This window comes from Benincasa hispida, chromosome 8 (assembly GCF_027475165.1).
Source record: "Benincasa hispida cultivar pf3 chromosome 8, pf3_genome.v1.1, whole genome shotgun sequence".
NCBI classification, from domain to species: Eukaryota; Viridiplantae; Streptophyta; class Magnoliopsida; order Cucurbitales; family Cucurbitaceae; genus Benincasa; species Benincasa hispida.
In genome coordinates, this window is record NC_143485.1 from 4758847 (window position 1) to 4777671 (window position 18825).

The 18825-nt window shown below is 36.4% G+C and overlaps 1 protein-coding gene across 3 annotated transcripts in view; it reads left to right on the forward strand.

The window, feature by feature from the left end:
* The window catches only part of LOC120083748 (coiled-coil protein), an 80876-nt gene extending 62986 nt beyond the window's left edge, over positions 1–17890 (forward strand). For all 3 annotated transcript variants that reach the window (XM_039039605.2, XM_090316204.1, XM_039039606.2), the window contains 5 exons: positions 14696–14768; positions 16413–16532; positions 16646–16723; positions 16867–16917; positions 17477–17890. In XM_039039605.2, the coding sequence (XP_038895533.1) occupies positions 14696–14768; positions 16413–16532; positions 16646–16723; positions 16867–16917; positions 17477–17578 (424 nt within the window). In that variant the 3' untranslated portion in view covers positions 17579–17890. The remainder of the gene's footprint in view (positions 1–14695; positions 14769–16412; positions 16533–16645; positions 16724–16866; positions 16918–17476) is intronic.
* Positions 17891–18825: the final 935 nt, after the last annotated feature.

Sequence of the window (18825 nt, forward strand, 5' to 3'; positions counted from 1 at the left end):
AGCTACTACATCTCAAGCTATTAAGTATTAATCTGAATTTGTTAAATGATGTTTGAATCACATCATATCTGCGTGTTTGAAATTTTTTTGTTAAAAGATAGAAAATAGAGAACACTAGGTTTACGTGGAAAACCCTAGAAGAGGGAGAAAAAACCACGATAGAGAGTCTCTTTTATTATTTTTAACACACAATGAAAGTTACAATAGAAGTCATATTTATAAGCTCTAGCAAGCCCTAAAAGAAAAAAGGAAATAAACGTAGGGTAAAGTAAAATACTAAAATACCTTTGAGGTTATAAACTATCAACAAAGCCCCTTATTTCCAACACTCCCCGTCAAGTTGGGGCATAAATGTCAATTAGACCCAACTTTCCAACACATAAGTCACAACTTTACCTGAGTAACCCTTTAGTGAGAATATCAACAACTTGTTGACTAGATGGAATATACGGAATATAGATACTGCCATTGTCCAGTTTCTCTTTTATAAAGTGTCTGTCAATCCCCACATGTTTCGTTCTATCATGTTACATAGCCACTTTATTATCACAATAGAGCTTTATAGGTAGAACACTGTCTTGGTGTTAATCAAACCAAACTTTCTTCAACCAGATTTCTTCATAGATTCCCAAACCCATAGCTCTGTATTCAGCTTCAGCACTGCTTCTTGCAACAACGCTTTGCTTCTTACTTCTCCAAGTAACTAGGTTACCTCACACAAAAGTACAATATCCAGAGGTGGACTTTCTGTCAATAATTGATCCTGCCTAATCAAAGTCGATATAAGCTTTAATGCATTTCCTATCCGTTTTTCTGAACATTACACCTTTACGTGGTGAGCTTTTCAAATATCTCAGAATCCGATTCACAGCTTTCATATGTTCTTCGTAAGGTGTCTGCATAAACTGACTAGCAACACTGATAGCATAGGAAATATCTGGTCTAGTGTGAGATAAGTAAATCAATTTTCCTACTAGACGCTGATACCTCTCTTTATCAACAAGAACATTGTCAATAGAATCTCCCAGTTTCACATTGAATTCAATAGGAGTGTCAGCAGGTCTATATCCAGTCATACTTGTATCTTTTAATAGGTCAAGAGTGTATTTCCGTTGTGAGACAGATACCACTTCCCGTAGATCTTGCCACCTCCATTCCAAGGAAATACTTTAAATTTCCTTGGTCTTTGACCTTAAACTCATCAGCCATTTTCTTTTTCATCTTGGTGATCTCAACAACATCATCTCTTGACAGAACAATATCATCAACATATACAATTAGCACAATACTTTTCCCAGATACTGGCCTTTTTGTAAATAACATGTGATCAAAATGTCCCTGAGTGAAACCTTGGGACTTAACAAAGGTAGTAAACCTGTCGAACCACGCTCTCGGGGACTGTTTCAAACCATACAAAGACTTCCCGAGTTTACAAACTTGATGATCAAACTGAGCTTCAAAACCGAGAAGGAGGAGGAGGAGGAGAGGCCAGTCTTTATTAATTGCAACAGAAAGAAGGACTCGGACCGTGTTTAACTTCGCTACAGGAAAGAAAGTCTCAGAATAATCTATCCCATAAGTTTGAGTAAACCCTTTTGCTATAAGTCTAGCTTTGTACCTGTCTAGAGTTTCATCTAATTATCCTCAAGGAATTTACATCCATGGATTTGAAGTATTTCCAAGAAGGGTGGAAGCATTTATAACCTCGTTGGTGAAGGGGATACCCAACGAAGACACATTTCTAAGCACGAGGGGTAAACTTAGTTTGGTTAGGGCCATGACTATGAACTGTTATAATTTTATAATTAGGATTTTCCATTCTTGTAAATATTTTGTGATATTTTCCTTTTCTATGCTTTGTACACTTGTATATATTCATATCTTTGGTGAATGAATAGAGCATTCTGATTCTTTCTCAAACCTAAGAGTTTTACATGGTATCAGAGCTCTCTAAATAAACTTAAGGTTTTTGTGAACCCTAGGGTTTGAGAATTTAGAACCCATTTGTGATACGTTTAGGGTTTTGTGGAAAGGTGAGTTTACACTTTTGCTCACAGTCACCGTCTTCGGTTCGTTCACCGTCGTTAGCCGCCGCCGCCGTAGCCGGAAAAAAGAAAAAAAAAAATGAAGTTTTTTTCGACGCCGCCCAGTCCAAAGAGGAGTCCAGCCGCTGATCTACAAAACCTTAAAGTCCGGTTGCCATCTGACTAGCGCGTGAGGCTGACGCGCCGATTGTTCTTCTTGCCGTCCATCCACGCGCCGGCGCGTGTAGGCGCGTGCGCCGTCCTTTTTTGTTCGTTTTCTGTGAGTTTCTTCAGTGTGGTTGACTCTTCTTGGTGGTGTGTTTGTTTGGGATATATAGATATTCTCACTGCTTGTAAAGACATCTCTTCGGTAAATTAGGGTTTAATTCTTTGCTGTCCGGTGTCTATTGTTTTTTGAGGTAATGGCTGATAAGAAATCAGTAGTCATGCCTGAGTTTGTTCCTATGGTATCAAAAGTAACTGAACACAAGTTGAATGAATCTAACTACTATTCATGGAGATCAAATGTCCGCCACTTTATTAGGAGCATGGAGATAGATGATCACATCACAGAAGAGCCACTGATTGATGCTAATAAGAAGATTTGGTGGTGGGACGATTCAAGGATGCTTCTACAAATCAAGAATTCTATTGACCGTGAAATTGTTGAACTAGTAAATCACTGCGAATCAGTCAAGGAACTATTGGAATATCTGGATTTCCTTTATTCAGGGAAAGAAAATATTAATAGAGTGTTTGATGTTTGTAAGACTCTATATCAACCTGATCAAGGAGAAAAATCTCTTACAAGCTACTTTATGGAGGTTAAAAATACATGCGCGGAATTCAATGCCTTGATGCCAATTAGCACGGATCCAAAAGTTCTAATGGCTCAACGTGAAAAGTTGTTTACCATGAGCTTTTTAGTAGGTCTTGCACCTAAATATGAGATGGCCAAAGATCAAGTGTTGTCAAGCTCAAATATCTCCTCGTTGGAAGAAGCTTACACTCGAATACTTCGTACTGAAAAGACACAAGCAGTTACATCATCTGATTCTAGCAGTGCTTTGATTGGGCGCACAAATGATTATAGAGGTAATAAGGGGGTTGAATCAAATAGCTTCAAAGGTCATCCAAATAACCAAAGATCAAAATCAGGAGGTATAGTTTGCTATTATTGTCATAAACCTGACCATACGAAGCGTGAATGCAGAAAATTGCTGAATAAGGGTCAGAGGATACCATCACCCTCTGCACATGTCGCCTCTACTCTTGATAATCTTGACAAGTCAATTACGATTTCTGCAGAGGAGTTTGCTAAATTTCAGCAGTATCAAGAGTCAATGAGGGCATCATCTTCTACTCCCATTACGGCCATCGCAGAGACAGGTAAGATTTCTAAATGCCTTCTTTCCTCCACGTCAAAATGAGTCATTGACTATGGCGCTACAGACCATATGACAGGTAACCCCAGTTTATTCTCTAACCTTTGTACATCTACCTCTTCACCTAATGTCACTATAGCTGATGGAACCTCCACTCTTGTTTTAGGATCAGGAACCGTCCAACCTCCACTCTTGTTTTAGGATCAGGAACCGTCCATCTTACTGAATCAATTTCTTTGTCATCAGTTTTAAATTTACCACATTTCTCGTTTAATTTGATTTCGGTCAGTAAACTCACTCGTGATCTTCATTGTTGTGTCTCCTTTTTTCCCTGTTATTGCTTATTTCAGGATCTTATGACGAAACAAACTATTGGTAAAGAGCGTGAATTTGGAGGTCTTTACATCTTTGAACCACAAACACCTACAGCCATCACATGCTCAAGTGTGTCATCTCCCATTGAAGAGCATTGTCATTTGGGCCATCCGTCTATCTCTGTGTTGAAGAGTCTTCGTCCACAACTTCAACATTTGTCTTCTTTAGATTGTGAGTCATGTCAGTTTGCTAAATTTCATTGTTTGAGTTTGTATCTTCGAGTCAATAAACGAGCTAGTGCTCCTTTTGAATTAGTCCATTCTGATGTTTGGGTCCTTGTCCTGTTGAGTCCAAAGGAGGGTTTCGGTATTTTGTTACATTTGTCGATGTCTATTCTTGTGTTACGTGGTTATATTTAATGAAAAGTCGTTCTGAGTTACTTTCTCATTTTCGTAACTTCCATGCTGAAATCCAAACTCAGTTTAGTGGTGCTCTTAAAATTCTACGGAGTGATAATGCCAAGGAATATTTCTCTCATACACTCAAGTCTTATTTAGATGCCCATGGCATTCTTCATCAATGTTCTTGTGTCGATACTCCATCCCAAAATGGGGTTGCAGAACGAAAGAATCATCATCTCCTTGAGACAGCCAGAGCTTTGATGTTTCAGATGCATGTTCCAAAATCCTTTTGGGTTGATGCTGCTTCCACAGCTTGTTTCTTATTAAATCACATGCCTTCTTCCATTCTTAAGGGTGAGATACCTTTTCGTACTTTATGCCCCAAGCAAAATTTGTTTCCCATTCCACCCAAAATATTTGGTTGTACCTGCTTTGTTCGGGATGTTCGGCCTCAGCATACCAAGCTGGATCCAAAGTCCTTAAAATGTGTATTCCTTGGTTATTCCTGTGTCCAAAAAGGGTATCGGTGTTATTGTCCTAGTCTAAATAAATATTTCGTCTCTCCTGATATCACGTTTTTTGAACATACCCCATTTTTTTCATCAGCATCATTCTCTTCGAATAAGAGTCAAGGGGAGCATAAGAAAGTAGAGGATGATTTCCTTGTCTACACAGTTACTTCTCCCTCCGATCCTCTTCTTGATTCATCTCTACCTGTGGCTACCTCTACTCTTCCACCCATTGTTAAGGTCTATACTCGACGACAACCTCCTTCAGTTCCATGCCCTGTACTAGAGTCTTCTTCGTCAGTGGATCTAGAAACGAGTGATGATCTCCCTATTGCTCTTCGTAAAGATAAACATACATGTGCTCATCCTATTTCCTCTTTTGTTTCATATAACCATTTGTCGCCTTCCACATGTTCATTCATTGCATCTTTAGAGTCTGTATCCATCCCTAAAACTATTCATGAGGCTTTGTCTCATCCTAGTTGGTGTGCCGCAATGGTGGAGGAGATGACTGCCTTGATGATAATTGTACTTGGGATTTAGTTTCTCTCCCTGCAGGAAAGAAGGCTATCGGTTGCAAATGGGTGTTTACGGTTAAAGTCAATCCTGATGGTTCTGTTGCTCGGTTAAAAGCGCACCTTGTAGCGGAAGGCTATGCACAAACTTATGGCATTGACTATGTTGATACTTTTTCTCCTATAGCAAAAATGGCATCTGTGCGGTTGTTTATTTCATTAGCTTCAATCAATCATTGGCCTTTACATCAGCTTGATATTAAAAATGCATTTCTTCATGGTGATCTTCAAGAAGAGGTGTATATGGAGCAACCACTAGGGTTTGTTGCTCAGGGGGAGAATGGAATGGTGTGTCACCTTCGTAAATCCTTGTATGGGTTAAAGCAGAACCCACGAGCTTGGTTTGGTAAATTTAGTCAGGTGATTGAAAGCTTTGGAATGCGGAAGAGTATGTTAGATCATTCAGTCTTTTTTAAGAGATCTGAGGGTGGTGTCATCTTGTTAGTCGTATATGTGGATGATATTGTGATTACTGGTGATGATGCTTTAAGTATCTAGTCTCTAAAGACATTTCTTCATAGTCAATTCCACAAAAGATTTGGGCATGTTGAAATACTTCTTAGGAATTGAGGTAATAAGAAGCAAGGAAGGAATTCTATTATCACATAGAAAATATATACTTTATTTGTTGACTGAAACAGGAAAGCTATGGGCCAAGTCATGTAGTACCTCAATGATGCCCAACTTACTGCTCACAAAAGATGGAGAATTGCTAAAAGATCCTGAAAGATATAAGAGGTTAGTGGGAAAACTTAATTACCTTATAGTGACTCGACCCGACATAGCCTATTCAGTAAATATTGTGAGTCAGTACATGTCATGCCCTACAGTTGATCATTGGGCTGCATTGGAATAGATTCTTTGTTATTTGAAGCCTACTCCCGAGCGTGGTTTATTATATAAGGATTATGGTCATACTAATATTGAATGTTTCTCAGACGCCGATTGGGCAGGATCCAAAGAAGATAGAAGATCAACTTCAGGGTATTGTGTTTTTGTTGGTGGTAATTTGATTTCTTGGAAGAGTAAGAAGCAAAATGTGGTGTCACGTTCAAGTGCTGAATTAGAATATAGAGCAATGGCACAATTTGTGTGTGAATTGATATGGATATATGAACTTCTTGTTGAGTTGGGATTTGAAATCACCACACTGACAAAGTTATGGTGTGATAATCAAGCAGCACTTCATATTCCGTCTAATCCAGTATTTCATGAAAGAACTAAACATATTGAAGTTGCTTGCCATTTTGTACGTGAGAAAATTCAACAAGGGTTGGTATCTATAGGATATGTGAAGACTGGAGAACAATTAGGAGATATCTTCACGAAAGCATTGGATGGAAGACGTATAGATTATCTATGTAACAAGTTGGGCATGATTAACATATATGCTCCTACTTGAGGGGGAGTGTTATAATTCTATAATTAGGATTTTCCATTCTTGTAAATATTTTATGATATTTTCCTTTTCTATGCTTTGTACACTTGTATATATTCATATCTTTGGTGAATGAATAGAGCATTCTGATTCTTTTTCAAACCTAAGAGTTTTACAAAGGCAGTGCATCCAAAAACTTGAAGAGGAACATCGGGAATAAGCTGTGTGGTAGGGTATGACTCCTTGAGGCATTCAAGAGGGGTTTGGAGTTGGAAGACACGGGAAGACATTTAATTAATAAGATGAGCTGCAGTTAGAACTGCATCCCCCCCCATAAGTAAGATGGAAATGAAGTAGACAGCATGAGAGATCGTGCAACCTCAAGAAGGTGACAATTTTTCCTTTCAGCCATCCCATTCTGTTGAGGTGTATAGGCACACGAGCTTTGGTGGACAATGTCTTCAGAAGACAGAAAATCACGAAGAGTGTTATTAAGGAACTCACGACCATTATCACTACGAGGAATAACAATTTTGGTGTTGAACTGAGTCTCAAGAGTAGTGTAAAATTGTTGAAACATACAACGACAGTTTCCCTATCTGAGGTTCCATACTATTAATCAGTCGTGATCGAAGCAAAGAGTCTTCTCCTTTCCAAATGTGCTCTTGAGGATCCCCTGGCCTAGGTCTTGGTATCTCACAGACTTGTTACGCCCTCAAGAGTCATTTTAATGGACTAAGACCAAGAGAAATAATTCTCACCATTCAACTTTTCTCCTGCATTTAACCTTATGAAATTTTCCATAGATCTAGACAAATAGTTTGTAGTAGTTAAAGCAAAGAAAGAGGTTATTGGATTCTTTGGATACATCGGTAGACCGGAAAGAATATCAAAATTCACTGTACTAGAATTTAGGTTTGTGGAAGCACCTAGGGCTATCCCAAAAGCAGCAATTTATTGCTGAAAACTTGCCTGAAGATTAGCTAGCTGTTGTTGGACCATATCTGGAGATAAACCAATCGAACCTTAATGTTCATAACTAGGTGATTCATGATGAGGAAGCCCAATGGCTGCAGATAGGTTGCTTGCGGCTGAAAGGGAAAGAAGCCGGGGATTTCTGACGTTGCCGAAACAGGGGATTTACCTCTGTGGTAGGCGGACGACTCACCAATCTCGGCTTCAAGGTGTAGGTTTCGGCTACTGGCACTGAGATTGGAGGGATAGACAGCGACAACTCTTGAAAACAAGGGAGGAACACCGGTGGCATTGTGAAAAAGGGCGGCGACGCTAGGGTTTCCATCAAAGGGTTGCGGTGGCGCTAGAGTTGGATGGATATGCAAGGATTGAAGGTGCCGATTAACCACGGCTTGCACAGCAGTAATAGCGACGATATTGGCGGCGACAGAATCGATGGCGACGACGACAGTAGCATCGGTGGTCAGAATCGACAATAGCAGGGCTGGTGCAAAACTAAGATTATCTTGCACCAGTTAGTTTTCGTCGATGGCAGCTAGGGTTTCGTCACCACGCTCTACCATGTTGGAAGATAGAAAATAGAGAACGTAAGGTTTACGTGGAAAACCCTAAAACAGGGAAAAAAAAAAACCATGATAGAGTCTCTTTTATTATTTTTAACACACAATGAAAGTTACAATAGAAGTCATATTTATAGGCTCTAGTAAGTCCTAAAATAAAAAAAAGGAAATAAACCTAGGATAAAATAAAATGATAAAATAAAATACTAAAATATCCTTGGAGCTATAAACTATCAACAAAGCCCCTTATTTCCCACAAATTTTAATGTGAAAAAGACCACCTGTAGCAAGAATGGAGTATATTTTTCTGTGTATGAAAAGACTGTTTTAGTTCGTTCCTTATGTTTGGGTATTTTTTTAAAATTTAATCCTTTTTGTTTAAAAGGTTTTCAATTTAGTTTCTTATTTTTCTAGCAATTCTCCCTTTGGTTCCTTGCTGTTGAGGAATGTTAAAATTGGTCGATGATGTACTTACACAATTGTGAATTGGCAGGAACTCAGAGGAGAAAAGAAGTCATCTAAGAGAAAAAAATTCAAAATTTCCATCCATTTCTTATAAATTTGGAAGAGGAAGCAGAAACTTTCCATTTGACTTCTTTTTCACCTCTAAATTTTTATTCATTTTTTTTCAATTAGTTTTAACCTCCACACCACTACGGGCTAAATTAAGAAATAATAGAACATAAGGGACTACGTTGATAAGTCTTGTACCATATGGACTAAAGTTCTCTAAATTTCTTAACATGAGGTAGGGGTGGTCATTCAAACCACAAAAACTGAGCCGTTTCTAAAAACCGAACCGAAAACTCAATGAAACCGAAAAATTCGGTTCGGTTCGGTTTCACTTTCGAAAACCGAATTTGAAACCGAATCGAACCGTTTTTAACTAATATATATATATACATTTATTTATATATTTAAAAAAAGAGTAAAACCAAATTTAAAACCGAACCGCTTTTAATTTAAAGAACAAAACCGAATTTAAAACCGAACCGAACCGAACCGTTTTTAATTAAAAAAAGAATATAATATGGATTTTTTAAAAATGCCAAAACCGAATTTGAAACCGAACCGAACCGCATATGCGGTTCGGTTTGAACCAATAAATCGGTTCGGTTCGATTTGACCACAAAACCGAACCAAACCGAACCGTTTCCACCCCTAACATGAGGGACAAACACATTAGCAATACAAAGAATTCTTCTGTTTGAATTGTTTACTTCATTGTTGTCTTCCTTTCTTCTCGCTCTGCATGGAATTTGAGCTCCAACTCTATATACCAGAGAGATTTTTTGGTTGCTCACATAATGGTCTATTTATTTATGTTGAATACAGAACTTTTCTTATATTTCTTATGATAATTTTACAAGAGGGAGCATCCCTTATATATACACCTATGATAGCTAATTAAGGAAAACATTATAATATTAAAAAAATGTACATATGGAAAGAATAAAAGTAAACCCAAATTATAGGGAATAAAATCATATGTATAAGGTAAGAGGTGATTTCCCATATTCAACACTCCCCCTCAAGTTTTGCAATATATTTTGTTAGTATGTCAGCAATTTGCCTCTTGGTAGGTATGTAGTTGAGTGAGATGCTTTTGTTTTCAATTTTTTCTTTAATAAAGTGCCGATCAATGTCCACATATTTTATGCGATCATGATGGACTAGGTCTTTGGCGATACTGATGGTAGCTTGATTATCACAATGTACCTCTATTGGTTCTTCTGATTTGATTTTACGTTCAGATAGAATGCTTTTGAGCCACATTCCTTCACATATTCCTTGAGCTAGAGCTCTTAGTTCTGCTTCGGCACTGCTTTTGGATACTACAGATTGTTTCTTGCTTCGCCAGGTGACTAAATTTCCCCAAACAAATGTGCAATATCTGGAAGTTGACCTTCTGTCTATTTTTGAGCTTGCCCAATCGGCATCTGTGAAGATTTCGATGTTTCTTCTCTTAGATTTCTTGAAGTATAATCCCTCTCCTGGAGTTCCTTTCAAGTACCTCAGTATTCTGTATACAGCTTGCATGTTGTCTTCTGTTGGACTATTCATAAATTGACTTACAAAGCTAACTGCAAAACAGATATCAGGTCTTGTGTGAGTTAGGTAAATCAATTTTCCAACTAGTCTTTGATACTTATCTTTGTTAACCAGTTTGTGATTGTTTTATTTGATTATGTGATTGTTAGTGTCAATTGGAGTATTAGTAGGCTTGCATCCAAGCATTCCAGTTTCCTTTAACAGGTCAAGGACATATTTTCTTTGAGAAATGCTCAAGCCTGTTTTTGAGCGGCTACTTCTATTCCTAGGAAGTATTTAAGGTTGCTTAAGTCCTTTAATTCGAATTCCTTGGATAAGAAAAGTTTTAGATTTCTTATTTCTTCTTCATGGTCTCCAGTAAGGATAATGTCATCTACATAGACAATGATAATTGCTATTTTACTTATGCAAGAATGTCTGACGAAGAGAGTATGGTCAGATTGACATTGTGAGTACCCGTTTTCCTTTATCACTCTTGAGAATTTATCAAACCACGCCCTAGGGGATTGTTTTAGGCCATATAGGGATTTTTTGAGTTTGCATACCTTATTTATGGTTTGAGTAGATTCTACACCGGCCGATATATCCATATACACTTCTTCTTTTAAGTCTTCATTAAGGAAGGCATTCTTTATGTCTAATTGGTGAAGAATCCAATCATTATTCACAGCCAGGGAAAACAGGACACGAATAGTATTTAATTTTGCTACTGGGGCAAATGTTTCTTGATAGTCAATGCCATAGGACTGGGTGAATCCTTTGGCGACGAGTCTAGCTTTGAACCTATCTATTTCTCCATTAGCCTTGTACTTGATGGTGAAGATCCATTTGCGTCCTACTGTTTTCTTTCCTGGAGGAAGGTCTATTATTTCCCATGTGTGGTTCTTTTCCAAGACCTTTATTTCATCTAATACAACTTGCTTCCAATTAATGTCATTGAGGGCTTCATAGACATTGTTCGGAATGTAAACTTGGGATAGTGTGGTTGTGAATGCTTTAAACTTGGGAGAGAGGTTTTTGTAGGATAGGTAGTTTTGGATGGGATGCATCGTACAGGTTCTTATCCCTTTCCGTTTTGCAATTGGAAGATCAATGTTTTCATTAAGTGTTTCGGCTGTGGAGTTGGAGACATGATTTTCCTGTATTTCGGTTAGGTTTTGATTGAGTATTGGTGCATGTTCAAGGGTGTTCTTCCTTCTAGTATAGACTATAGGGTCTTTCCTACTTTCTGGTGGGCCTTGATTGGGAATATCTATTTCATGTATATAAGGAACATATGGAGCACTCTCTTCAAAAGGATCTAGTTTTTGGGTTTCTTCGCTTTCCAGAAGTTTTCCGTTTTCTATGAAGGTGGAAGGTTCAATGGTGTCTTGTTTTTTGAAGTAAGGTTGGGTTTCAAAGAAGGTTACATCCATGGATGTATAGAACCTTTTTTTAGTTGGTGAGTAGCATTTGTATCCCTTTTGGCTTGGAGCATAACCGAGAAAGATGCATTTTATTGCCTTAGGATCTAACTTACTCCTATTGGGTCTATGATCTTGGACAAAGACTGTGCAACCAAATATTTTTAAAAGGACTTGAGAAAATAGTCTATCGTGTGGAAATACTTCCTTAAGTTTTTGTAAGGGAGTTTTGAAGCCTAATATTCGAGAGGGCATTCTATTAATAAGGTAGGTGGCTATTAGAACCGCTTCTCCCCAAAAAAGGTGGGGGTGTTAGCGTGACATATTAAAGCTCTAGAAACTTCTAGGAGGTGTCTGTTTTTTCTCTTTGCAATTCCATTTTGCTGGGGAGTGTTTGGACATGTACTCAGGTGGGTAATACCTTTTTCATTTAGAAAATTTTTCAAGTGTTAAAATAATCCTTAGCATTGTCAGTGTGAAGAATTTGGATTTTGGTGTTAAAGAGATTGAAAATCATGGCAAACAGATTCTGGAATATGGAAGTAACTTCAGATTTTTCTTTCATTAGAAATACCCAAGTAAGTCTAGTGTGATCATCAATAAATGAAACAAACCATTTAGCTCCTATTACATTTTGAACTCTACTAGGTTCCCAAACATCACTATGCATCATAGAAAAGGGATAAGAGGGTTTATATGCGCTTACCGGATATGAGGATCGAGCCAACTTTGCCATTTCACAAGACTCACATTGAAACACCTAAGAAACACATTTCCAGTTCCCATTATTTTAGAATAGGTACCATCGGCAAATCTTTACAGTAATTTGACTGTTACAGTGTGTGTAGTTAGTTAAAAGTGAGATGTCACCTGTCATGTGATCTGATGCACCAGAGTCAATAATCCAAGTACTACAATTTTCTTTGGTTGCATTAAGAGCCCAAAGAAAGTTACCTGATTGTACCATTGTTGCTACGCTGGTTTCTGATGTTTTTTTAGTAGGTTTCGGTTGACCGAATAGTTTTTGGAGAAGGTCCAACTGCTCCTTAGTAAACACATTATATTCAGGATTGACGTTACCTTCTGATGATGTACTTGCTTGATAGGTCTTTCCACGTCTGTCTTCTGTACCTTTGTTGGGCTTTCAATTTGGAGGTTTTCCATGAATATCCCAACACACTTCTTTAGTGTGTCCTGGTTTTTTACGGTGTTCACACCATGGTCTTGGTTTTCGTTGCCGATTCTCAGTTCCTGTGTAGTTCTGGTTTCGATTGTAACGGTTATCATGAGTATTTGTACATACCTCATTACCAAGGTTTTGAGCAAGTAAGACTGATCCTTCAGGTTTTGAACTGGTAGTCACTCCTAACATTAGGTTCTTTCTGCTTTCTTCTCTTCTTACTTCTGCAAAAACTTCTCTGATGTTAGGTAATGGTTTAATAGCTAGATTCTACCACGTAGCTCATCGAGTTCTTTATTAAGGCCAAGCAGAAATTTGAACACTCGTTTCTTTTCAACTATCTTTTTTAATGTAACTTCATCTGCAGCGCATTCCCACTTATGGCTTTCAAATACGTCCAGTTGCTGCCAAAGTCAAGATAGTTGAGTAAAATAGTGAGTGACTTGTATATCCCCTTGTTGTAGCTCATGAATTTTGCCTTCAATTTCAAATGACTCTACAGTATTTTTTTGGTCAGAATAAGTTTCACGAGCTGCTTCCTAGATTTCGCTTACAGTTGAGAAGAGTAAAAAACCTTCACCAATCTCTGTCGTCATGGAGTTGATTAGCCATGACATAACCATATTATTTTCCGCTTTCCATGTCTTGTATCTTTGATCAGTTTGGTCTGGGATAGGATTTTTGCTTGACAGGTAATCTTCCTTTCCTTTTCCACATATGAACATCATAACTGATTGTGACCAATGTAGGCAATTCCTTCCATTTAATTTGTGATTAGTAATGGGAAATACGATCCCTTCAGTATTGTTAGAATTTATGGATGCCATAAAAGATTGTTGATTGGCAAAATAATTAATTAAGCAGGAAATAGGAAAAAGGAAAAAAAAACGATGAAAAACTGATAAAAAATTGTCCAGACTCGGTTCACGCTCCAGACCTGAGATTTCACCCGATCCGACCCAGAAGACTCTGACTCGATTCGACCTGACTTCGTTCAGATGACCCGTGCAGTTTCTAACCCGTTCACTTGCGGTTCCGTCAACCCGATCCGACCCAGGAGAAGCTGACCCGGTTTCGACCCGACTTTGTTCGTGCGACCCGACTCAACTTAACCCGTTCCCTCGAGATTTCGTCGATGATGCTGCCGCGATTTTGTTTTCGACGATCTCCACCCACAATCCGTGACTACCACGATCGGAGACGAGACTTTCAGGAATCGGCACCCACGGTCGATGACTTCCGGTTGATGAACATGTTCGTGGTCGTCGGATGAACGTTTTTGCTTTAGAGAATATGTTTCGGCTGTGAATCGTTGGTCGAAGACTTTGTTCTTCAGATTTTCGGATTGTTGGCTGGGTTTAATGTGTTTTTCTTCGGACGTGAAACTTCACGCAAGGAATCGATGGAGCTACTAGGTATGTTTGAGGTTTTCTGTTTTCTTTTTTAGGGTTTCGGATGTGAAACCTATAGAAAAGATTCATAGGGTTGGCTCTGATACCATGTTGAATACAAAACTTTTCTTATATTTCTTATGATAATTTTACAAGAGGGAGCATCCCTTATATATACACCTATGATAGCTAATTAAGGAAAATATCATAACAGTAAAAGAATGTACATATGGAAAGAATAAAAGTAAACCCAAATTACAGGGAATAAAATCATATGTATAAAGTGAGAGGTGATTTCCCATATTCAACAATTTATTGTGTGTGTGTGTGTAAAGAAGGAATCATTTATTGCCTATGGCTTATCAAATGCACTATCGAACTGTGAAGAAATTTGCGGGAATTTTTATTTTTCATTATTGTAGCATATTCAGAACAGACAACAAACCATGAATTCAAGCCTCCTAGGATGCTGTAATGTTGTTATTCATATTAACTTATGAGTTCATGACTATTATAAGCACATTGTTTAATTGAACTGTATGAATAGGTATGTTGACTTGTTATTGGGAGAATTCAAGCATTATAAAACAAGGCTGGCTCATAGTGGAGTTCGTAAGGAGGTAATGAATCTGGCAGAACTACATTAGTTCCAGCATGTTAAATTAGTTATAAATTGTAGAACTACAAGATAGATTATTATTTTTTTCCCTTCTCTCTCTCTTACAAATTCTCAGTTGATACACTGTTTTCATCATCTTTATAGCTACCGGTTTGTTGGTCCTTGTGTTCTCTGCGGTGTATTTAACATTCGTTGAGTGATAGATCATTGACTAGGATGCTTTGCAAGAAATATTCTTTATATCCAACTTATGGCCCATAATTCAAATTCATTCGTTATTATTTAAATTTTGTATATGTTTTTCTCTATAAAATATTATTTAAACTATTCTGAGTTTATATTATGTTTTCTTTAATTTCTTGTGAGTTTATATATATGTTTTCTTTAATTTCTTGTGTAACATTTTCCTCTCAGCCCATGAATTTAAAAAGTATCTTATTTATAATTTTCTGATGTTTTCTGCTTCTATGTAATTACTGATATATTTTTTTCCCATTCAGTTCATGTAGGAATAGCCATCTCAGCTAACGATTCTAAATTTATTATTATTATTTTCTAAAAAATAATCTGTCTATTTTACATATGTTTTTTTTTTTTTTTTTCTAAACTTGAGATGTTACTTGCATATATCTTTACATATGTTTTTTGGATTGTGCACTCAATGACCTGGACTAATAATATTAGTGTGTTAAGATAGCAAGGCTACTTATTTGGACTTGAGAGTAATATTGTTTTTCTTTTGCAGTTTTGAACACAAATGATGTTTATCTTAGAAGGAAAAGCGTTTTTGTGATAACAGTTTTGCTTCTCCCCATCATTAATATTAGGTTGGACCAGACAAAAGAAAAGGCAAAAAAATAAAAACATAGGCCTAGGCTCAGCTTAGGCTAAGTGAGTGGAATATTCTACTTATGTCTCGATCATGTAGGCCTAGGCTCTAAAAGTTGAGTTATAATTAGTTTGTAAGTTTGGCTCAATAGATCAAAGTTTGGATTTGATATCACTTTTTAGATTTCTTCCATGGTGTAGTCACTTAATTGAAAATTCATTTATAAAATAAATTTATACTTATTAGATTATGTTTTTTATTAAATTTTATATTTTAAAGTTCCCTCCTAAATTTTGTTTCTGATAAGTTTATTAAAACTTACAAATCACTTTTATTTTTTTCTAGAATAATATATAAATACTATAAAATTAATACTTTTTTATTTATAATATAGATTATGCATTCATACATAGAATATATATATTTATATATCATGGGTCTCGATCATTTTCAAGATGAGTAATGTTATCCAATTCGAAGAATTGATAAGGTTGGGTTGGACGGTTCCAAAATCTGATTTTTGTTAAACTGGGTTTTGAATGGCTACCGATCAGCCTTTGAGACTTAGGCTGCTTGATTGGCTTGTTTCACAATCATGGTATCCTGTGAAATAGAAGACAGATGGACTAAATATTCTGTGGTTTGATTATTTGGCCCTGTAGTAAACAAAGAGAAAAATTTTCTAATTGAAGTTCAAGTTCTCTGGTTAATTTAGAGATGTTCCGAGTACGGACCTTAGCTTTCAAACTATCATCGATAATTATTCTCTCCATTAGTGTAATTGGTTTTGAAACTCGGTATGCTTTACATTTGTAGGTTCAAGACCTCCTCTTGGAGTATGGACTGGATATTGTTGCAGAAACCCTTATCGAAGGTATATCACGAGTAAAGAGATGTTCAGATGAAGGACGCGCTCTCATGTCATTAGATCTTCAGGTATCTATGAGCCATCCTACAGATTGCTTCTTGCTTACTGCATTATTTATTGGTTCCTTTGTCTTCATCTCATTATGCTGTTTAATGATATACTCATTTTCATTCTTTTTCAGGTGTTAATCAATGGCTTGCAACATTTTGTTTCTGCGAACGTGAGGCCTAAGTTACAAATGGTTGAGACCTTTATTAAGGTAAGCCTGATCTTCAAATTATCGTTAATTGAAGAGAACGAACTTCTGTGGCCTGCTTCAAACTTGATTGACTAGCATCATGTACTGTTTGAACTGTTCATGAAGTCTGTAATTTAACTTACTAATGATGCATCATCAAACAGGCATACTACCTTCCAGAAACTGAATACGTACACTGGGCACGAGCTCACCCGGTAAGAAACTTACCTTGAACTGAGAAAAGTTGGAATATTCATGACTTGTGTTATAGTGCTAATATTAAGGTTATTTTATTATTGTAAATATCTTAGTTATCCCGTCCGTTATGGTCTTTTTACGTTCTTTTACTTAAGTCACTCTTGTTCACTTGTATATATATATCTTTTTAGTGAATGCTTGCAAAATATTAAGGTTCCCATTGGAATGCCAATGTTTTAGAGTTCAACATCAATACAAAGTTTAATCTTTTTTAAGTTCAACAATTTGTGAAGTTGGAATCAGACCATCAACCTTTACAGTGGTAATTGGTACCTCATACATTGAGCTAGTTCGGATTGACAATTTAATTAATATATATCACTGATGTGTATCCATATACGAATACTGATTTGGAACTTTGGATAGCATGAAATGTTTGTTTTTAATGAACGTAGTTTTATGAATGTTTTAATCAGGGACTAACATTTCTGATACTACCATTGTGACGAAGTATCTATGTTGACATCAATATTTAAATCTTTGTTCATGGCTTGGAGAATTGTCCTGTTTTTGCAGGAATACAGTAAGAGCCAAGTTATTGGTCTGGTTAACTTGGTTGCATCGATGAAAGGGTGGAAGAGGAAAACCCGGTTGGAAATATTGGAGAAGATTGAGTGAACCAATTATATTTTTGGATAATTATGTACGAACAAAGCATTTGAGTCACTCCACTTTCTTTTATTTTTCTCCCATTGGTGTTCATTATAGGAAGAAATAATGTATGTTCAAAGTATTGTCTACCATCTTTGTTCTCCAGTTTGTATAGTTATTAAAATCTCATTTTAATATCATAATTCTGCTATCAAAGATTTAAAATGTAAATTCTGCAGAAGAGTTGTTTATGGTTGTAAAACAAGCATATAATGCTAGTTTTATATCTTATTTGTCACTTCAAATGCTATGCGGTGGAATACAACATTTGATTTATCCCTTCCTGCATGTACATGTAATCTTCTGCTTCCCTTTTTTGGGGTTAAATTTCAAGTTTAGTTTCTTTGTTAATCTTATTTATTTTAGATTAGTTTAGATTTAGTTGAGTTAATTGGAAATATTGCTTAAAATCTTGTTAACTAGATTTAAATAGGTTAATTTGACCTAATTGAATTTTTGAATTTTTTATCAGAGTTTTTCAAAATAAATCTCAAATTCATACTTTTCAGAAATTAATATTTTTATTTTAGATTTTAGTTCAAGTTTCAAATTTTACTTTTTAAGTATTTACCAAAGTGATAAGTGTGAGAGGTTGAATTTTTCCAAGGCTAGAGGCCTTTCTAGGATTTTTGCAAACACTTATAAATGGGGTAAACTTAACGTATGATTCTAATTAAGAGTTTAACTAGAAGGATAAGTAACTCTTATATTAAACTTAGAATCAATTATGATCACTCTTAGATCCTAATATAATTCATTCTAAAATTAACTTGATCAAATCTAATTTAATGGATCGGCTTGATTAGTAAAATTAATTTGAGTTTTCAAGAGCGTTACATGTCATTTTAAAGGTCAAATAGATATTCAGAAGTCTAAAACTCAAGTAATTTCAAAGTAAATAAATGATAATTATACATAAGACCTAGAAACTTGAAACTCAATTGGACATCAATCAAAAAGGCAAAATGCAAAATTAAAAATGTCAAATTGCTTTAAATTGTCTAAAATATCTCCTATAGAAGGTGCTAAGCTTGATGAGCACGTTTGACAGGATTGACATCACAAATTCTCAAGTGCTAAGCTTGATGAGTACGTTTGACAGGATTGACATCACAAATTCTCAAGTGGGTGCAATCTTGATAGCTCATATTCACAATCTTTATGTCTAACTTGTTTTGTCTCCCATGTTATCTACCAAACTATATGACTTTTTT